The sequence below is a fragment of the Toxorhynchites rutilus genome, chromosome 2 (assembly GCF_029784135.1).
Source record: "Toxorhynchites rutilus septentrionalis strain SRP chromosome 2, ASM2978413v1, whole genome shotgun sequence".
NCBI lineage: Eukaryota > Metazoa > Arthropoda > Insecta > Diptera > Culicidae > Toxorhynchites > Toxorhynchites rutilus.
In genome coordinates this window covers 278596241-278620055 of record NC_073745.1, presented here as the reverse complement: position 1 = coordinate 278620055, position 23815 = coordinate 278596241, and the positions used below count along the sequence as shown (strand labels likewise).

Here is a 23815-nt window from a genome sequence, read left to right as displayed (position 1 = left end):
GGTTTTGTGATTTTTCAATCAATCGCAATTAACAGGATAGCTTCTGAAGATTATTCTTCCCCATCAGTAGGATATTTCCGTATCCTATATTGAGCTTGAGCTTGAGCTTGGGTAGACTGTACAATTCGTAGTTGCTCTCCGTGATTGACCTGAACCAACCAAATTGCACAAAGAACACACAGAATGACGCTTGGGACTAGCAAATCATTCTCGTTGTGCAATTTCCGGTGATTCGAGCTTTAAATGGTCAATAACGACGCCGGCCACGTCCTTACAGTCACCAGGGGAAGGGAAGGAATGTTAGTATGATATTCGCCGCCCGAAGGCTAGAAGGGTCGCCTCTATAGCGTGGTTCCCTAGCGTTTATCATGGGAGGGAGAGTTGTTAGTAGGGAGAGGTAAAAATCAGGATTCACTGAGGTAAGTGATGTGATTATGTAAACGTGAACTATCGACCACTCGGAAAAACGCAGTTCCGAAAATCGAATGCTTCATAACATTCATCTATTATTCATCGCGTACATTTTCATCGAACTCTAAACACAACGACGGAGAGTTATCTTTGGGCTACCTAACTAAGAAAATTCCTTCAAACCCAATCTGACTGGCGATATGTTTCGTTATTTATCATGCGTTTCCTTCATCGAACTCTAATCGCGACAGCAGAAAATTATTCTTAGGAAACCTGACGAGGTAACCGAGAAAATTTCTCTAAACTTAATCGAACCGGCAACATATTGCCTTATTTATTGTGCATATTCTTTATCGTATTACAATCGCGGCAGCACAAAGTTGTTCATGGGAGAAAACTCTTCTAAAGTAATTCGGATCGGGGATATATTTCAATATTTAAAATGTATACTCTTCATTGAACTCCAATCACGATGGCAAAAAGTTATTGTAATTTAAAGGTAACCTAAAAAAATCTCCTAAAATTAACTGGACCGGCGATATATTTCGTTATTTATCGTGCCTACTCTTTAACAAACTCCACTCGCGATTGGGAATTATTTTTTAAATAATCAATTACATTACATAAACTCACATGTATAACTGAAAATGAACACATAACCTTATCTTATTTTATCAATAGATGCAGATTAACACAACCGAGCACACGGAAAATCGAGTACAATAATGGAATAAAATTGTCTATAAAAGTTTTAACATTATTGAACGAAACAAAAATCAATGGAAACTTTCATTGCTTTTTTCCAGTTTTGAAAACAAAATATTTACCACCATACCACACTTTAGTGAATCATATACAAAAATAATGTAGATACACATATATCTATGCACGAAATAAGAACAAATGAACACCTAAAACACTGAAACTCAAAACTTCAGCTTTCCTATCGCTGCATTCCTCTTCACTTTCTTTAATAAAAAGCTAATCTAATAAAAACATTTATAATCGATCTTTCTCTTCAAACATTTTTCGGATCGATTAGGAAAAAGCGCTTTATCACCTCACTACCGACGCATCAAGAGAAAAAAAAACAGAGTGAAACTAAACCCGGAGCGAACTGAAAATACGTCTATACTCTACGACGGCTTGGGCGAACTCCCGTCATAAAAATGTTTTAACATTATAGAAAAATAACCAAAGTTAAGTTTCATTTATTATCGCTTTGAAACAAAAAAAAACTATTCTACCACCATGTTTATAATAACCACTTTTCAGTGAAAAGTACAATAAAATACAAATAGAAATACAACAGTAAGGTAAATGCAATCATTACACATAAAGGTATATGATTTTGCACAATAAACTAGAATAATTGTAAATAACTAATTAAAAACGATCTCACCAAATTATTTCTCGAGTGTAGATTTCCTTCTCATCAATGCTTGGATGCAAGTTTGGGTACAAAACAGCTTTCTCCAAGTCGCTACTTGTATGTGATCATAGAGACCAAAGCTGCATAGAAAGTCACTATCGCGTATAAACCAGGGGTTAGACATCAATTGAATATAGGCTACCCAAAATCAAAATCAATATGGCGTCATTTGTTTATCAACATATCATTTACGAGGATTGAAATCGAAAAATGCGCTGCTTTATTCTAACTGCATGAGCGATTTTCATATTTCGGTTTCACATGGAGGTGTTCACATTTAACATGGAGTTTAAAGTTAGCCACTATTCAACTATATAACCGGACCGAGTTGTAAACAACAGTAATTGATTGAACCAAAATGTCAGTAAACCGCAGCAATATTGGGTACACTGGCAATATGAGGGATTTGACGTTTTAGTCGTACCCCTGGTATAAACTTCGCGCTTGCGCTGTGCTAGTTGAATTAAAGCTAGGCACACACACACAAAGTCGCGCTAACGCAAACAGAAAAATGCACAACGGCAAAATGATCTGCGCTGTCACTACTACATCTACTGCTAGCATAAACGGAACCCGGTGAAAATCTGTTCTCGGGATTTCCAAATGAATGGAATTCATGGATTCTGTTGAATTCTGGATTCGAGTTGAATTCACTACGGCAGGAGAACCGGTTCGTTACAAATTCATATAATTTTCAGAGCAATAAAACACTATCTACGACCGTAATTTAAAAATTAACGAGGAGAGTGAACGCGCACGTCTATCACCAACCGATGCTCTCTCACTCAGTCCGATATTTCCGTATCCAATATTGGATGCATAAAACCTTGTGCCTCCAACGTAACGCTCTCGTTTTCGAAGTTCTCCAAATATTCATTCATTCAGAATGAATTCAGATTCAACTTCAAATAAATGAACTCTGAATCCACGATAGTCCTACGTCACCCTTGCGGTTATACCATAGATATAACCCACCTCCTGTTTTTCTGTCGAACTATGGGCCTGATCGCGAGTGTCGTTTCAGGGTGAAAGCGAAGTGGGTTGTATGCAAAGTTATATGCAGTTCATTTCGTTTTCACCGTGGGGTGGCGTTTTTGGTCAGACCCTATGTGTTCGTGTTGATGTGTCTGTCTCTCGAGTCTACTGCTTCTGATGTTATGTTTGTGTGCTGCACGGAGAAGAGATGTATTTTGTGAATTAATGGGTTCGTAGAATCAAGGTTTGAGTTCCTTTTGACGTGGGACTACGTCTAACCGGAGTATATGGAGGGTAAAATGAAAACCTAAACACAGAACATGCAGGAAAAAATGAAAGATTCCAAATGCTTATAACTCGTACATTTCTTACTGGATCGGAAAGATGTTTACATCAACTGATAGGGAATATTTCTACGCTTCTATCGCAATTAATAAAATGTTATTTTTCATTAGATAAACAATTGAATAACTGTAAAATGTTAAGCGTTATCCAAACGCCCCAACTGCCTCGTTTTGATTGGTCCGATTTACGGTTTCCCCAACACAGTCATCATAACCAAGCAGCGTTGGGGAAATCGGCATCGCAAATACATGAAAGTATGGGGATTTTTGTTCTCACCGAAATGTGTTCCCCTACACAGACTTCAAAACCAAGCAGCGTTGGAGAAATCGGCATTGCAAATACATGGAAGTCGGGGGTATTTTTGTTCCGACTGAAATGTGTTTCTCTAACACAGACTTCAAATTCATGGAGTGTAGGGAAATTGGCATTGCAGATACATGTAACTCGGGGGCATTTTTGTTCCAACTGAAATGTGTTTCCCTAATACATACTTTAAATACATGGAGCGTGGGGAAATATGCATTGCAAATACATGCAAATCGGGGGTATTTTTGTTCCGACTGAAATGTATTTCCCTAACACAGACTTCAAATCCATGGAGCGTGGGGAAATTGCAAATTCATGCAATTCGAGGGGCATTTTTGTTTCGACTGAAATATATTTCCCTAACACAGACTTCAAATCCATGGAGCGTGGGGGAATTGGCATTGCAAATACATGCAAGTCGGGGGCATTTTTGTTCCGACTGAAATGTGTTTACCTAGCTAGTACAGACTTCTAAACCAAGGTGTCATCATATCAAACGTAAAAGGACTGCCATTAAATTTACTTGTAACGAAGAACATAATCCTGAAACATGTACTGTAGAAATAATATTTAACTGGAGAAAACATTGTATCATTAATATATAAGTATGTAGCCTACATTTGTTTGACGAAAATGAATGAATAAATCTATCACAATTCATGAATTGACCTTACATGGCATTATACAATCTTTTTACTCACAAAGCAAATATATTGGATTCAATTGAATTCGGAAATTGTTTCATTCAATCAAAAATTTAATCAATACAAACAAATAATTGCTAAGCTAAGGTAGTCCCACGTCAGCCTTGCGGTTATATCATAAATATAACCCACCCAATTTTTTTGATTGCAATTAGGATCGATGTGCTAGTAAACAAATACAGAATTTGTTCATTTGTTAATTGAATTGAAGTAGTGAATTCGTTGATTGTTGAAATCATAAGTTGAGGAGTTAAGTGTGAAGCATATATATTTTTTTTATATATTTATTACTTTTTATCGAGAACTTTTTTGTATCCATGTTTTGTGGCTCAAACTGTTGCTTACTTAAGGCGAAGTTCCATCTATTCAACGTGCTACATGCTACAAATAAGTGGTTCTTGCTTATTGGAGAGTATCTCTTTACGACATAATTGGTCTTGTCGAGTAATGTTGGCTGTGTGCAGCACGACAATATTGGAACAACTACGTCATTTATTGACGATTATTCTAACTCACCACAATAATGGAACAACAGGATTTTTTATCATAAAAACAAAAACATCAGAACAGATATGTTGGAGCAGTGAGCGTTTGCATACTGCTGTGTAGTGGCTGAGGTGGGAACAAAATAAAAAATTGCGCAAGTATCATATCCATTGTTGTTTACCATTGACTTGTGGCATGTGGCATGTTGAATGGATGGAGGCCGCCTTTAGCGTTAGCGTTGTCTTAACGTTACTGTGTAGATGAATCGCACTTCAGTTGTAGCCTGTTAGTGGTGGTTTAGGCGTGATAATACGACACTGCTCTTTTAAGAGTATATACAGAAAACTTTCAGATTGGAAAATGCGTGAAGATGATATAAAAATGGCCTAGTAGTTAGTATTTATGTGGATGAATATGTGCTTTTGTGTAGTTTTTAGATTGTTTTGTAGTGAAAACGGCAACATATCTCCGGGAGATTGATTTTAGAGGAATTTCTTAGGTTACCTTCTCAGGTTTCCCAAAAATAACCAACGCGATTGAAGTTAGATAAAACAATAGAATATATAGATGAGCCAATCAATTTTACAGGTTTTCCTTTTTAGTATAACTAAAGATAATCTAGGCGTCAGTGACATATGAGATTTTTGGATTTTCGTTTCGTCGAGTGATAGTTTGCGTTTACATAATCACATCACTTACCGCAGTGAATCCTGATTATTACCTGGCCGGCGTCGTTATTGACCATTTAAAGCTTGAATCACCGAAAATTGCACATCTAGAATGATTTGCTATTCCCAAGCGCCATTCTGTGTGTTCTTTGTGCAATTTGGTTGGTTCAGGTCAATCACGGAGAGCAACTACGAAGTGTACAGTCTACCCAAGCTCAAGCTCAAGCTATTAGCATTTTAGCTGTAACAGAGCCAAATTTTATTCGTGTACATGTCACATGTTTATCATATCTATAAATAGTACATTACACAGTTACCATTTTTGGCGCAAGAGTATTTCTTCTATACCATATGGTACATTACACATTAGCCATTTAGGCGTAAGAGTATTCCTTCTGTTCTTCCATTATCCAGTTAGACCACTGCACAATGGTCCAGGAAATGCATTTAAGTGGAAATTAGCATTTTGAGCTCGACAGTTATTCTCTAGACAAAAACTGTCTTCGACAAAGGTGTTACATATGATAGAGCACTCATTTTCATGTTGCCAAACATAGGGTGACCAACATTTTCGATGAAGTAAAAAATATAACTTCCTTATCTTCATAGGTAGAGGTAAACATAGTTCGACAATATTGTTGTTCCAATTATTGAAAACATCTTTGTAGAACAAAGTTTTTTTCTATCTCTTGACATAATCGATATAGCGCCTTTTTCATAATTTGCGTTGGGGTCACCATTAAAAAACTGTTTTTTTGCTTTAACTTTTTTATTTTAAATTCTGCAAAAGTCTTTAAAAGGATTTTAGAACATACCAATACAAACATTTTGCGATGCAGAACTTGTCAATATCTCAACTTCACTCAAAGTTATTGATATTTCTTCCCAAAAAATATGCTCTCTTCAATTTCTTGCCATTCTTTCAGGGGCAAACATAAAAAATGTTTGTTGACGGAATTTGAAAAAACAAATTTCACTCTATATAATATGTGATTTTCAAATATATGTATGTTATTTTTTGTATTTGAGTAAATTAAAATTGAAATCACGAGTTTTTGGGTAAAAACCCATCAATAACTTTGAGCAGGATTATGATATTGACGAATTCTGCATCGCAAAATGTTGGTATTGGTTGGTATATGTTGGTCATGATTTCAATTTTAATTTACAAACACAAAAAATAACATAGTTTTGAGAATCACATATTATATAGAGTGAAATCTATTCTATCAAATTCCGTCAACAAACATTTCTGTATGTTTGCCCCTGAAAGAATGACAAACAAATGAAAAGAGCGTGTTTTTTGGGAAGAAATATCAATAACTTTGAGTAAAGTTGAGATATTGACAAGTTCTGCATCGAAAAATGTTTGTATTAGTAAGCTCTAAAAGCCTTTCGAAGACAGTTTGCATGTAAAATTTGAAATATAAAAGTTAGAGCAAAAAAACAGTATTTTTTTACATGGTGACCCTAACTTAGAAAACTTAGAAAAACGGCGCTATATCGGTTATTTCAAGAGATAGAGAAAAACTTTGTTCTACAAACATGTCTCAAATAATTGGAGCTACAACATTGTCGACCTATGTTTACCTCTATCTATAAAGATAAGAAAGTTAGATTTTTTTGTTTCATCGACAATTTTGGTCACCCTATTTTTGACAACATAAAAACGAGCGCTCTATCATGAGTAACAACTTTGTCTAAGACAGTTTTTGTCTAGAGAATAACTGTCGAGCTCTAAATGCTAATTTCCACTTAAATGCATCTCCTGGATCATTGTGCAGTGGAGACAGTTGATATGATCATTATTGTGTTGTTTATCAGACAACAGCCCGATGCTTTTCTTGTTGCAATCAGTGCTTGCATATGGTTAGAGAGAGGCCAGGATTCCGACACTGAATCGATCTCTATCGCTGATGATTGTTGCGTGGACGTAGTTATTCTGTAACAACACAAAGATGGTCAATGAGGGCCCTGAGTTTTGAACTAACGATCGATCGCTTACTAAGCGAACGCGCAACCAATGTGGCTACGAAGACCCCCTATAGTCCCTTTGATTTGTAATTAAATTTTTTTAACTGAATTTAGTTGTTTTGTGAAAATTGTAGGCTTAACTTTGCCACGTCAGAATTAGTGGTTTTGGGTTATTTAGTTTTTCAAATACAGAGGAAAAATGTGACTGTTTCCTCTTTTTTTCTTAGCGCTACATGAGAGTGAAAAGGATGACCTTTATGATGAAGAAATATTAACTTCATAACTCCGGAAAACTCAAAAATAAAAAATCAATATTATGTGTAGGCTCAATTTTGCAACTGACTGTAGGTATAGCTCGGTTGTTCCTTAGTTCCTCATTATGTATTGTTTCTGAGTCAACAGGAATGTGAATGAACACTCATATTAGAGAAAACACAAATGATGGAAAAAATCTGAAATAGATTCAATAAATTCCTCTGTCAAATACTGTCAAATGTCAGGTTGCATCTGAATAAGTCTATTTTTCGAAAAAAAACGCATGAAAGAAATTGGTAATAGCTCGAATTTGAAAAATAACATGTATGCATTACTTTACACATAGTAAGTACATAAAATGCAGTGTATTCGCTGGAAATTTTATAAAACATTAGGTTGTGTTGTGCTTGCTTACATTTTTTTCCCAACACTGTATACCAGTGTTGAGGAACCCAAGCCCTGTCCCAACATCATTTCATGCTCCGCCAGATGCATCGGAATGGCAGATATCTCACACTGAAACACAATTCCTGCTATCCATCTATCTCGCAAGCGATTGCAGTTCACATAGAGACCGCACCACCTCACAGGATTATCGATTAGATCGCCGATAGGAGCTGACGTTGGACGAAACCCTCCCACATACGGCTATTTCGGATTATTTATGTCGTACTTGCTGTTATTTGCATTATAATGATTACGATGGTTCGCAGAAATGAGAGCCGTTTCGTCATGAAGCCAGTATTGATAGTGCGCCAATGCAATGTGGAGAGCTATGTCAGCATCGGTGAATAAGATAGTGCTCGGTTGGCACCCGTTTGCCCGTGGTAACGACAATGGGATTTGAATTATATTTGCGCTGTGGATTACACGAATAGTTCAATTAACTTCGAGCGAGAGGATGTGACTACTATCCAATAATGATGTAGTTGTTGTTTTAGGTGCTGCTGCTCTGGATGATGGCTCAGTGTTGATGCTGATGGTGTTGGAAGGAAGGACATCGCCGTGATTTGATGCTGGCAGATGCGCTGGGAACATCATGGGATTCAGCACCAATATTCGCACATTGACGAAGCACTTTATATTAATCAATGCTGGTAGATGCAGCGTCCTTAAGGTTTACCGAAGTCAAATGACCTAATCTGCTGCGTCAATTACTCTAACCAACGCCGATATCTAATGGGGCAGAATCCCGACCTCGTTGATTGATATCCGATCGATATTCCGTTTTGTATACGATTTGAAGGACAGTACTGAATATAGATGTCAATACACTACTCCTTCAATGTATCACGGCGTAGCCGCAGGATAAGTATATAACGGACCTTGAGTTGACGTATACATACTTACTCGACCGCCCATGTATCGAAACACAACCACTATCGGTTGGGGGCAGCTGTTTAAATGAAATCAATCAATGGCAATGGATTTTCCTCGCAATTAGATCGACCGTTGTCTACAAGGGGCCCCGGACAAGACCGTATCTATGAGTTACTTCCGGGAGCTTTATCGGATTACTGATTGATGAGGGTGAACGTAATGCACTTTGATGTATTGTTGCACTCCATTGTCGGCACCGGCGAAGGATGCTTTCCACTCGAGATTGCAAACCCCGCCAGAGATAATTAAGAGCTTTCAATTCCCTTGTTTGGCTTTCGGCAGCAGCAGAAGCTGTATTAATGGCCGGCGAAGGGACTTAATTAGTGGAAAGTAAGCACATAAGAGTACTTCATTACGCCCGGGAAGAATACTATGTAGGTGATGATTGTGTAATCTAATTGACGTTGCCATGCGAAACGCATAACAGTTCATTTGAATGTTTGACGTCAATTTCACTGTGATAATCAACCCAACGATATCATTTCATTTATATCTGCACAGTAATGGTTGTAACTGGTCCAATTATTTGTGATTGAAGAAAAAACACTATAGGAACATCAAAGGCTTGCATTTGCAGTATTCGGGGAATGACCCTTATTTTCGGGAGATGGATTTCCCATCCGGAGTTAATTTGTTCCGCCAATGATGCTTTCAAGAACGTTTTAAATTGGGGAAGGTTTAATTTTCCGGAAACATTTCATTTCATCAAGTTTACTCCATTTCCTTGATGGACATTCTGAGTATGTTTATGTTATTTTGTTTTCCAATGAAAAATAAAATTAAAAAAATACGAAAATTCCTTTTTTGGGTTGTCAAATATAGGCATATTTAATCAGAATTTTCATATTTGACTTGGTTGCTAATGACTAGTGTTTATTACTCTCCATAACTAATTAGATCCACCGGGGTTCAGTCAGTTTTTAGAATGGGATAGAATGATTTCATTTTTAAATTTAATTTTTTTTTGTTGAAATAAATTTTTTTTTCCAACATTATATTTTTATCAAGGCTCATATGGCGTTAGCCTCACGGGGCCGGGAGTTCAATACTTTGACAATTTTTCTTATTATCTATGTTAGTAATATGTAACCGATTACTCGCGGTTGGCTCGAGGTTAGTATTACAAGTGTTTTCGTAATTCGGATGTTGCTGTCTCCAATGCTCTGTACGTGTGCCCGACACGGGATACTTCCTATTGGGATGCAGCTGACCCTTAATCAGCAACGCCCCCCTAGTCTGTACCTCATATCTAGCGTGGTGCGTCTTTCTCGACTCGAGGAATCCAGGATAGAATGGTCACTAACCGGCGCAATCATCAGTTCATGTAGAGTTGTCATGAGCGGTACAACCTTTGGCTCTTGTTGAATGATCAGTGGACTGCACAACCTTTGGCCCGTGTATCTGTAAAGAGTGTGTGTATGTATTGCCGCGACTAAGTAAAAGTTTATCGATCGGATAGGAGGGATATAAAACGGGGACACAACGACGGAAACATCATTAAACGTTGACATCGGCGTTTCTGAGGAACATGTATAGATGAAGAAGCAGATCAGGAGCACGGCTACCTAAGATATCCCGGACGGGGATCTCCGATTGTCTGCCTTGTGCTCTCAGTGCTCTAGAGAGCTGAGAGCGAGCAGTATGGAACCGGATACACGACCAGACAACATGCTCGATGTCGTGATAGCCATCGCCACAATCACAAAGATTGTTTGCTGCGAGCCCAATGCGATAGAGATGCGCGTTAAGGTTGTAGTGATTGGACATAAGCCGAGATATCACGCGAATGAAATCACGACCTACATTCAATCACTTGAACCATGCATTCGTCGAGACCTTAGGGATAATCGTTTGTAACCAACGACCGAACTCATCTTCACTCCACATGCGCTACCAACTTACGAGCGTGTACTGACTAGGAATGTGAAAAAAATTCGTTATAAGCAATTTGCCGTTCAAAAAGTGTGCCTTCTGAAGCGCCCACCTTAGCTAGCGAGTCCGCTTTCTCATTCCCCGGAATCGAGCAATGAGAGGGAACCCATGCTAAGGTAATCTTGAATAATTTTTCGACCAAAACACTCCATAGATGTCTTATTCTTGTTAGGAAATAAGATGAGCGTTTATCAACTTTCATTGAGCGGATTGCCTCTATTGAGCTGAGACTGTCTGAAAAAATAAAATAGTGGTCGATGGGCAATGTTTCAATGAACCCTAATGCGTAATATATCGCACCCAGTTCAGCGACATACACGGAACAAGGATCTTTGAGTTTGAAAGAGGCACTGGAATTTTCATTGAAGATGCCGAAGCCAGTGGACCCGTTTATGAATGAACCGTCAGTAAAGAACATTTTATCAGATCTAACTTTCCCATATTCTGCCGAAAATATCGGCGGAATATAATCGGAGCGTAGATGATCTGGGATTCCATGGATTTTTTGTCGCATGGACAGATCAAAAATGACAGAGGAATTGCAAAAGTATGGGAAGCAAACTTGGTTGGAGATGCCTGGTGAAGGGTGCACGTCGTGGGTAAGGTACTTATGGTATAAAGACATAAAACTTGACTGAGGATTCAGTTGGAGTAGATTTTCGAAGTTATCAATCACCAATGAATTCATGATCTTGCAACGGATGAGAAATCTGTAGGATAATTCTGTGAATAAATAAATTTGAACAACATAATTTCCATCATTGATACAACTCAACCAATTTTTTCAACCATCTGAGATAGGTGAAAGAATTGTAATGACTTAGTGATCCCAATTTCTAGGATCAACATATTTAGTCTAATTGCAGGTGATTGCAGACAAGCAAACCATTTTGTCTGTTTTCGCATTTTCGCATGACAATTGTCATGACAAATGGTTTGCTTGATTGCAGAGATTGTTTTTTTGGCGTAGAACTACGTCTTTCAGGAAGGGTGCCAAATCAGAAAACAGGTCACGTTTTTATGAAATAAAGTTAACGTTAATAACTATTTTCACTGTGAACGAATTCTCATGATTTGCATACCAATCGAATCGAAAATTCTCTAAGATTTGTTTGATATGCTATACATAACAATTCGCTAATCTATAAACGGTTTAAATTTACGAAAACTGGAAGGATTTTTGTTCTCATATATTTGTTCTGCCGATTTGTATGCTAACCCTACCCGTATTTCGAATGCTTATAACTCAAAAATTTCATGATAGATCGGAAAGATGTTTGGATCAATAGATAGGAAATATTACTCCGCGTCTATCACAATTAATAAAATGTTATTTTTCATGAGATGAACAGTTGAATAATCGTAAAATGTCAAGCGTTATCTAAACGCCCTAACTGCCAAGTTTTCATTGACCAAATTTACGGTTTCCCCAACACAGACTTCAAAATCGATGTACCTGTGGAAATCCGCTTTGCAAATACACATGCAAGTCGGGGGTATTTTTGTTCCCACCGAGCTGTGTTTCCCTAACACGGACTTCAAAATCATTGTGCCTGAGGGAATCCGCTTTGTCAAAACATGCAAGTCGGGGGTATTTTTTGGTGCTCAGTACTTTTGTTCTCGCTCGTCGTTGTGCAGACCGGAAAATGTTTTCATGAAACGTACTTTTAAACGTACTATTGTGAAGTTTAGGACCGATTAAGAACAAAAGGCCAGGTTTATTGACGGAAGGAGTGTTCCTCATCCACCGTAATGCGCGGCCCCATTCTGCTCGCGTAGCTCAAGAGCAATTGAAAAAAAATCAAATTGACTGTGTTCGAGCATCCTACTTACTCCCCAGACCTTGCCCCTAGGGACTTTCACTTATTCCCGTTGATGAAACAGGCGTTTGGTGGTCACCGATTCGATAACACAGACGAAATTTGTGACGCAGTTACATCGTACTTCAAAAAGTTGGACGCTACGCGCTCGGAATAGAAAAACTCGTGCCACACTATGAAAAATGCCTCGAACGTTACGGCGATCATGTAGAAAAATAGAAAATAAAACGTAGATTACGAAAACCACCTTGTTTTATGTCCTAACTTTATTTTTCCGTGATTTCTGAGGCACTGAAACTTATTTTTTTAACGACCCTCGTATCTTTCAAATACACACCTACCTGTGATCGTGTCATAATAAAAACATTCAAAATAGTTTTTAAGAAATACCAAATGATAAACGACGAGGGGAAAAAGAATGACGAATAATTCTGCTGTTCAAGAGTGGAGACTACTTCAAAAACCGGAAGATCAGAGAAATTAATTCGCAATTTCCTTAGAAAAGGTTTAAAATATCTTATCAAAACCCTAACAAAGGTACGCACTAAAATATTCTTACATTAGAAAGGCCAAACAAATAATGAGGCAATCCATAAACGGGTGTTCTACCACCAAATAAAAGATAATCTTATCACCAAACAACTAGAGAAAAAAAAATATCAAAAAAGTCAAAGTTAACAGAACTTATTTTTTCTAGTTTTTCAAAAAGTACATTTTACTATTAAAAAAAAGAAATTAATTGAGTGCGCGTAAAAAGTCACTTTTTTCGAAAAAGGTAATTATACATAACAAACACAAACATTCACGACAAATTAAACTGTCTCGAAAATTAAAAAAATCAACCTTGTTTAGAAGCTTAGCAATCGTTTTTACGAAAAAAAACGTGTTTGCTTTAAACGTTGGTTAAATTATTAGTTTTGGCTGTGAATTTGTAATGTTGTTTAAAAGCAATATTTGCTTTTACTTATTTTTTTTTAAATTTTTTTCGTGATATTTTCGACAAATGTTGTATTGAATTTTCGTTGTTCTTGTCATTTTTGTCGTTAATCTTAAGTTTAATGAGGTTTCCTAATAAAAATCTGAGGAATTCAAGAAAAATGTAACGGAATCAGAGAGTTCATAAAAAATATTTTTTCCCCATTTACCACGAATAGGGGAACCCGGGGCAAGAGTGCCACCTTAAGCTAATATGCGTTTTTGAATGCTCTTTTGTTATATTTGTTTCCTTTTTTTGTGCTGGTTTGTTCATTTATACTCCTATTTAGGTGTAGCTATGCATCACATTGTTCAAAAGTTATGTTTACTATGAAAATGTTTCATTTACAAAAATGATGTTTTGGGCTTGTATTTTTCCAGTACGGGGCAAGAGTGCCAATCTTATTAAAATATAATTTTTGCTGAAAAAAGCACTGTGAAATTCACGGTGGTTCCAAAGAATGCAAACTCATGTTCTGATGGCGTTCACGGAAACTGGTAAGCCAATCTTCTCCGGCCAATTTGGCTGTTTTGTCGAAAGAGTGATCTAAATTATTTCACTCCACGATTTTATACCCTAGGTTCCGGATGTCGTGTATTGTCAGCCCATAAAATGAATTCTGCATATTAAAGATGTGACTCACGAGTTGCTTCTCCTGTTGTTTAGAAAACACAGTTTTAAAACGACCTAACTTCTGCACATATTTGGCCAATGTTCTTCTGGGCAAACTATATTCCTCCGCAGCTCGTCTCCATGATTTACAGAATGTATGGCAACAACCATAGTTTCCATCTGCCACTGGTTTCGGAACGAAATCCGTTCATATTTCCAAACCATGACCACAACAAACACAGCCACGATTATACTATTTGCGTTTGACAGGTCGAATTCGAGGTTACAACTATGTCATTTTTACCCCGGTAATAATGGCTCCTTTTGCCCCGGAAGTTGAAAGATAACAAATTTATTTATTTATTGAAAAAAATGTGTACGATTTAAATTAGTTCATACAGTATGTTGAAGAAAAAATATTATTCTCTTTGTATTTATGCGTGGAGACATGCAAACGTATAGAAACTGAGAGTATTTCGTTAATTTGCGCCTGTGTGTTATTATATAGATTGCAGTTATAAGAAGCTCAGTTAGTATTTATCTGTTTTCCAATAAAAAATATTTATGGTTCTGGCTGATAATATGTGAGATATATGCAGTATCTGTATAAAACAAAGTTCTATAGTTAAATAATTGTAAAAGATGGAAATAGACAAAATAATCAGATGGGCTCTTTTGCTCCGTGTGGCACTCTTGCCCCGGGTTCCCCTAATTAATATTTTTTCGTGATCTTCCCGTAGCATGTTCCGAAGGTTACGTGCATATTCCACAAATATTCGTGATGTTTCCTTCATAATGATATCGTTATTTTATTGGAATTATTGGTGATTTTTTGTAGATATGTTGTTTACATTAATATAGTGAAGCACTGATTATTCGCGAACTCGAATTGCACAAATATTATATTTACGATCCTAAAGGAATAAATTTGCAAACATGCAATATGGAACAACAATATGGAATGTTCAATAGGCTCTAAATGCACACTTTTAACATTAATAGCTGTCTTGTTGCGCAACGCAATTCTATAGAGCCTTCCGAAAATGAGATTGTATTTTTGTATTTTTGATTCCAATGAAAGTGTGTATTCCATTTGGGTTAGAGGAAACATGAGTTTTCCACAGCAATTGGGAATTTTTTGACTCAAGCGTAACTTTTGAAAAGGGCGTATCGATTTGAGTAAGAGAAATCTTTGATAATTTATATCTCAAAAACTATGAGTCGTACCGAAATAGTGTCTTAGAAAGAGTTATAGAGTATTGATGGTTGAATATGAAAAAAATGTACACTGAGAAAAAAAATTAGTACTCTTTTTTTTATTTACAAAATAAAAATTCAATTTGCAATATCCAAAATACATTTTTTTAATTTTTTTTTTCATTTTTTCATACAAAATAGAAGTCATGCAGAAAATTTATTTTTATTTATTTTCATGAACATGATGGTATAACACGACAAACATATTAAAAGGAATTATTTACTATTAAAAAGACAATATATTAGAAATATGTTTCAAAATATCTCGAGAATGGCTGCATTTAGAAGGAGATTTATAATAACCTTTTTTGTTTTAAATCACATCAGGAATCATAATTTGTGGCTAAAACTGATTGTTAACATACAAAAATTCGAAGTTTTGAAAATTCCTAAAAATTCGATGTTCCACAAAGTTCGTCAAAAACAGTATTTCCATCTTGGGCCCATTTTTCAAATTTTTTGCATGACTTCTATTGTGTACGAAAAAAATTAAAAAAAATTAAAAAATATGTATTTTGGATATTGCAAATTGAGTTTTTATTTTGTAAATAAAAAAAAAGAGTACTAATTTTTTTTCTCAGTGTATATTTTTTCATATTTAACCATCAATACTCTATAACTCTTTCTAAGACACGATTTCGGTACGACTCATAGTTTTTGAGATATAAATTATCAAAAATTTATCTTACTCAAATCGAAACGCCCTTTTCGAAAGTTACGCTTGAGTCAAACAATTCCCAATTGCTGTTAAAAACTCATATTTCCTCTAACCCAAACGGAATACACACTTTCATTGGAATCAAAAATACTCATGTTTTGTCATTTGTCGATTTCATTTGGAATTACTCATCTAAAACTGATGGTATGTTTTTCTCAGAATTTAGTGGACCGATCTGGCTGAAATGGGCGTATATAATTGTGAAGCTGAATTATCTAAATTGCAACGTAATGGTTTTTGGAAATTCTGAAACTTGCCACAATGAAAGCCATTCGCATAAAAAATTGGCTGTTTTTTTTCAACAAAAGTTAATATCCAAAAAAATCATAATAAATTGAAAAATTGTGGTAACAAGAAACGGCTACGTAAAAAAATATATAATTATAGTAAATTATGATTAGATAGTTCTTCTTCTTAAATGGCACCAACGTCTCTAGAGGAACTTCGCCGTCTCAACGTAATATTACTTACGTCATTTTTACTAGTACTTAGTTGAGATTTCTATGCCAAATAACACGCCTTGAATGCATTCTGAGTGGCAAGCTCTAGAATACGCGTGACCACAGTGCAAGTCGGAGGAAAGTTCTTTTACGAAAAATTCCCCCGACCAGAACGGGAATCTCCTTGCTCAGTGTATATTGCTGAATTGGCAGCAATTCATTGGGCGCTGGACAGCGTCGCCTCACGATCTGTTGAACACTATTACATTGTAATGGATAGTCTTAGCTCTGTCGAAGCTATCCGTTCAGTGAGGCCGGAAAAGCACTCGCCGTACTTCCTTGAGAGAATACGAAAAATTTTGAGTGCTTTATCCAGACGCTGTTATGTCATTACCTTTGTGTGGGTCCCTTCTCATTGCTCAATTCCGGGTAATGAGAGGGCTGACTCATTAGGAAAGGTAGGTGCGATTGAAGGCGATATTTATCAGCGTCAAATCGCCTTCAATGAATTTTACTCTTTAGTCCGTAAAAATACCATCGCTAACTGGCAACGCAAATGGAACGAAGATGAATTGGGCCGGTGGCTTCACTCGATTATCCCTAAGGTTAGCCTCAAACCATGGTTCAAAAGTCTGGACTTGAGTCGGGACTTTATTCGCACCTTCTCCTGACTCATGTCCAATCACTGTTCGTTAGACGCGCTACTCTTTCGTTTCAATCTGGCCGGCAGCAATATCTGCGTTTGTGGCCGAGGTTACCACGACATCGAACACGTTGTTTGGTCGTGTGAGGTGTATCTTGTTGCCAGATCGAATTTAGAGAACTCCCTTCGGGCTAGAGGAAGGCAGCCCAATGTGCCGGTGAGAATTGTGTTGGCTCGGTTAGACCTTGATTACATGTCCCAAATATATGTTTTCCTTAAATCTATCGATGTTCGTGTGTGATTATCCTTATATCCTTATACCCTCCATTTCTTCCTTTGTGAGTAATTGGTCCGCTTGCTATAAACAGGAGAATGAAATGTAAATTCACAACAGATGTACGAATAGATTTAAGAATTGAATGTGTGTGATTATCAACATTGTAATAATTTCCTTATACCTCATCCTTTTCCTGAGAAAATGTCACCCTTTTAATCTCGAGTCCACCACGAGTAATCGGTTTCCCACATTACTAACCATAGATTTAAGAAAATTGTTCATATATATAGTTTTAAAAATATATTTAAGATTTCGGCTCCTTTAAACTTATGTAACTGAGCCTGTAAAAATAAACGAATTTATATATATAAAAAAAAAAAAAAGAACGGGAATCGAACCCGAACTCCCGGCATGTTAGGTTTTGACGCTAACCACTCGGCCACGGGAGCACAGAATGATTAGATAGTTAATTATGAATTTAAAAAAAAAATTTAGGAAAAAAATAGACCACCCCAAAATAGAAATGGGCTTTATGAATTTTTGAAAAATATAATTCAGGAAAAATTGATTTTACGGATCATTGGTTTACTTTGAAAAATTATAACTCAAACGCTCAAAACAACGCCTCTCTTATTCTTGGAAGTGTTAACACCTCAGCTTTCAAGGAAAAATATAAATAAATATTGCACCCTTGGTTCCGAAACCATGTAAACTATAAAAGCAGGTAAAATATTTATATAGACTATTATTTTATTGGCTTTGATATGTTGATTATCTGAATCGGTCCAGTAGTTTTAAAGATAAGTTTTTTAAAAAAAGTAATTTTTTGAAAAAAAGTAAAAAAGGTTGATTTATCGTACCACATTGAAATGGAAATGGGTACTCTAATACAAAAAAAAGAAAAAAAATCAAGTCTAATAGTTTTTGATATGAAACAAAACTACCACTTTTCACGAAAACCTGCGAACCACTATACCGCTTCGATATGGAATGGCTGAATTACTATATCATTGAATGACAAAATAAAAAAAACATATTTGGATATACCTCAACCAATCACTAAAATATCTAAACACCAACTTTAATGCCAACATTCGATAAAAAAAAAACAAGACGATCAGTAATTTTTCAACCATCCAGAGTAATGCCATGAACCTTAAACCTTCGCAAATTTTCAGACAATTCTGGCTGTTCTGTTTAATTATTTTGTGTTTCCTTTTGTTACGTTAATTCTTCTCAAATAAACCAATCTTCACTTGCATTTCACTTCGTTTTTCGACCGCCAGTGTTTCCTTCTTTCTTTATTTCTGTTAGAAGGTGATAATTACCAGTTCGCTCCCTGAGTGTTTTATAAAATGTGAAATATGAATATGAAAAAATCGAAATTCGCAGAACACTTTTAATTTATTTCCGGATTCCCTTGAGGAGCTTTGCTGAGACAGAGTGACAACTCAACATTTCTGATAGGAAACTTAACTGATGGTGCATCAATTTTCAGGTTAGATTCAGGTCGACAACAATTCGGTGATAATTTCTCCGATTTTCTCACGTACAACCTCCCTCTATTTTCTACATTATATTTATATTTGTTTTAACATTCTTCAAATTTAGAATGATTTTTTTCTGATTCCGCTATCAGCTGTAAATCGGTTAGATATAACGTTCACAATGTAACGCTTTATATCATGTTTTCGTACGAGTGTACTACTTCTCGATTAAATATCTTCGAAATTCATTTTATTCATAGGAATATAATCCGCTCGTAATTCTCTCGATCGAGTAGAACAATGCTACCCATTATATGTATATCCTCGGTTGATAGAGTTGGAATTCACAACTATCCGGCAATCCGATACGGATCAACCTGCTTTCGCTACTGCTCTCTCAGAGTCAGGTTGAGGAATTCTGCTCCTAACAGTCGATTCCTTAAATCCGATAGCAAAACCCCTGCGCTTTATGTCAAATCCGTTCTTCGCTCCATTCTGATGAATATGCAACGATGCAGAGAAGATTGTTTATGCCGATTTGAGAAATACCGGCACAAATTAAGGTTGATTGGAGCACCGTATTTGTTTATCTGAACGGTAGGGTTTTTTCTTTTGCCTAATAGTGTTTGTGGAAAAATATATCGAGGAAAAAAAATATTTTGATTTACCTTCGACCGTCCCTGCACTCGATTGCCCTGGTTCAGCACTAGCCAGGCATCCCAGCGATGGCGATAGATGGTGATGGTATTCCACTGATTCAGGACAATCGTTTCCTCCGAGCGCACCCGTCCAGTGCCAGAGCCACAATCAAACCTGCAAAAAGCATCAAGCAAAAGTTAAGAAATAGTTTTGTTGGTACGCAAATCAATCGCAATGCTCGTGTGGAAATTTATCCTGTCAGGCAGAGAGAGAGAGAAAAGCTTGCATTGTTGCTTAGCGAAGGAGTTTTGGAATTTGCATTCATGTAGGTACCAGGTACGGAAAGCGCAGCAAATTAATCAAATCTGCTGAATAGTTTAGAAGAGACTTCTCTCTGCAGCAATCCGGTGTTCGTTGATGAAACCGTCCAAAGTGATGAAATCATTAAAACAGTCGTTCGATTTGATCTCTGCCATTAATCCAATTGACATTGGCGAAAGTCCATAAACTCCACGCCCCACTATCTTTTCAACGAAGATTCTTAACTTTCAATTAATTGTTTCCAGATTGGTTTCTTATTGCCCGGCGAAGCTATGAAATTATCCCTCCCGTTTTTTTGGTTCGATGGTTTATTCTTTCCTTTTCATTTCATCGATGATGATTTTCCCTCGCTTCACGCCGAATAGACACCGAAGAGAGATGGTATCGCCGCGTGGTTCTTTAGCTTTCTGAAGACAGGAGAAAAGTGCCTTTTTTCGGGGAAAACCAGCAGAAGAGAAATTTCCCACGATAAATCAAACGGGAAACTGATATTTATGTGTACATTAATTTGAACAGGGGATGTTCCATTATGCAAGATAGATGGAGTGAATCGGGTCAGGATGAAAATGCAGATGGCGAAACCAGCGATGGGTGGGTGATTCCACATCCATACACGCTTCTCGGATGCTCTTGAAAAATGTGTTCCGCTGGTAATGTCGCCGGTAAGGGCATATATGTGTTACCTACATTTGATGGCGTACATTCCCCGTTTTGCAAACGATATTTGTTATGGCGCGCTGAGCTAGAATAAGCTTTCATATTTTGAATTCATCTTTCTGTGTGAACATGGAAGGGAAAATAGTGTACGATTATTTTTCCGGTTATGGAAAGATCGTTAAACTATTTCAACCACAATTTCCCGGTTCAGTGCAGAGTTATTCAACTGAAATTCATCCGGATATAAAAGTTCAACAACAAAAAAACCGTTTTACTCCGAGTTTATCTGATGCCCTAGTCTAAACTACCACACAGGGATACACCTACAGTTTGTTTATCGTTATTTCGCCCTCTGGAAAATAACCATTCGCCATTCGCCCGACTGTTGCTCATGGCGTCGGAAGCACCATCGGGATATGCAGCAGTAGCAGAACTTCTCACGCCAAAACACCCAACCAGAATGGAGAAGATGGATGATTATTGTTTGAGCGTGAAAAGGAAACAAATTCGTTGTAATTGTACGAAATATTATTTATCTTCGCCGTCGAGACAGTCCACCCCGTTCGGGTTCTCGTAACGTGATTTGGGCCAGAAAAGATGAATCATCGGGAATTGGCTTCCGAGCGAATCGAAGCAAAGACCACCAGCGTTTTTGATAGGTGACTATTAGACTTTTTGATGGAATGCTTCCACTTCCAGGCCAGACATTCCTGAGCCGAGACGGAAATTGTTCTTTCATTGGATTAACAGATTAATGTGGCATTTTTTTATGCTCCAGTTCAGATCGGTTGGACGTGTGTTTTGTTTGTGCGCGTGCTAATGACGGAACAATTAGCGGAAAGGATTCAGCCCGCTCCTCAGCCACTGGATGAAAAATCGATACTGCTTAATTGATTTCCAACAGCAAAATTACAGGCATTTCCCTGAAGTTCGTCAGAATGGTGTTTCTAAGCTCGTATTATTTTACTTGCTATGGATTATATTTCGGCACGAGTGTTACCTACGGCGAATGTTCGAGGAGTTGTTCAAACATAAACGATGGAAGTTATCGGAACTTTCAACGTCCGATTTTTTGTTATTCAAGAGTCACTCGACATGACACAGTAATGATATAAAATCCTTTGCTCGGAGAAGCGGAAAGAGGAACACGATTTCCTGCTGTATGAGTCGTGTATGAATTTATTTGGTGAAAGCAGCAATGTTACGAAAGCGTTAAATATCATATTGAATGTATGTTCTTGTTTTAGTTTGAACCCTTTGCGGTCGTATTAAATTTGAGCATGGGTGTCGTACTGGTCGGAATTATTTTTCCTTGAAAAAGCAGTGATACATGCAAGATTATGAAAAAATTTTTTTTTGAACTACAGGGTGGGCCATTTAAAGTGGAAGGATTTGTTTTTGCAATAGCAAAGTAAAGAAGTGGAATTTTAAAATTTTTTTTTTGAAATTCATTTATTTTGGTCCAAGGAGATTTGTTCTAACTACTTTTTGATTATGATATCTCGTAAATGACCGCCTCTGGCCTTGACCGCAAAATGTGCCCTTTTTTCGGCATTTTCCATCACTTTGCCCAATGTTTCGGCCGATATGGCAGCAATTTCTTGTCGGATATTGTCTTTCAGCGCAGCCAGGGTCCTTGGTTTACCAGTGTATACCTTGGATTTTAAATATCCCCATATAAAAAAGTCAGGAGGTGTCAAATCAGGTGATCTCGGTGGCCAGTCATAATCGCCGTTTTTCGATATTATTCTTCCGGGGAACATTTCGCGCAATAATTTGGTCGTGGCAGCCGCTGTATGGCATGTAGCGCCGTCCTGTTGGAACCAGTAATTGTCCAATTCATTTTCACGAACAAATGGCAATAAAAAATCGGTTATCATTGTCCGATAATGCTCCCCATTCACGGTTACCGTTGCTCCATTTTCGTTTTCAAAGAAGTACGGGCCGATGACTTTATCGGCATAAATGCCACACCACACCATAAATTTGGCATATAATCGACGTATAGTGTTGTCTCCAGGCGATATTTTAACTTTATTTTTATTTTTCCACGCACGTTTAGTTAACACAATTGAGAAGTTATTTTGAATGTACAGCTGAACAATTTCAGCGCGTTGTTTAGGTGTGTATTGTTCCATGGTTAAAATGGTTAAAATTGTACTGAAATGACGCTTCCAACGCGGTATGACATTTGTTAATCTGACAGCTCTGTCAAAAGTTATGGGGTTGCCAGATGCTTCCACTTTAAATGGCCCACCCTGTATATACTGAAACAGTCTCCAAGAGTGAATCATATGAAGTTTAATCAACACATACTTTTATTTTTATTATCCCTTGAATATGATACACTTTTGCCATTGATGCAATAAATGTGTAACTAATGCTAGGAATGTGTATTCGAAAAGATCAGCACTTTTCACTTTTAACAAAGATTTTGTTTACATTAGATTATTCAGATGACATGACACAGACAGATGACACTAATAAATGAAGTTCGAATGAGCTAATATTTTGCAAAGGGTATATTATCGTGCAAATCAACATTTCGCAGCAAGTTCCGAATGAAAAATCGAGATAACTGTTTTATTGGCACTCAAAACCATACTTTTTGTATCGTACTCCGAAAAGTCCCAGAGTGTCGAATTTTGACACTTTGAAAAATTTTTTTCGAGATGACACTACATCTCGACGTTTCTTGCAATTTTAAGGCATTTGGCACCAACAATTTTTTTTCGAAAACCCCGATTTCCTTTACTTACCTTGGGTGATTTTTTCGATTTTCGAAAAACTCAAACTTTGGCCTCTTTGCGCCACTCTCCCTTAAGTCCGATTGAGCTAATATTTTGCATAGGGTGTTTTTTCGAAGTGGTGAACATTTTTTATGAGGTAACTTTTTGAAATTAGAGATGACCATTTTCATTGGCACCCTAATATATAGCCATTCCATGCCAAACCGATATAATGGTTTTCAGATTTTCGTGAAAAATTGTAGTTTTGTTCTTTATCGCAAAACATTAGACCCGTATTTTTTCCAGTATGGTGACCATTTCCATTTCAGGGTTGTCTGAAAAATCATCTTTTTCCTCTTTTTTTTCCAAAA

At 36.9% G+C, this 23815-nt stretch overlaps 1 protein-coding gene across 3 annotated transcripts in view; it reads right to left on the bottom strand.

The window, feature by feature from the left end:
- Positions 1–23815, bottom strand: part of LOC129768435 (uncharacterized) — a 622376-nt gene that overhangs the window by 105335 nt on the left and 493226 nt on the right. For all 3 annotated transcript variants that reach the window (XR_008741679.1, XM_055770090.1, XM_055770091.1), the window contains one exon: positions 19767–19911. Coding sequence is in view for 2 of the 3 variants with exons in the window: in XM_055770090.1 (XP_055626065.1) it covers positions 19767–19911 (145 nt within the window). In the remaining variant the exon portion in view is untranslated. The remainder of the gene's footprint in view (positions 1–19766; positions 19912–23815) is intronic.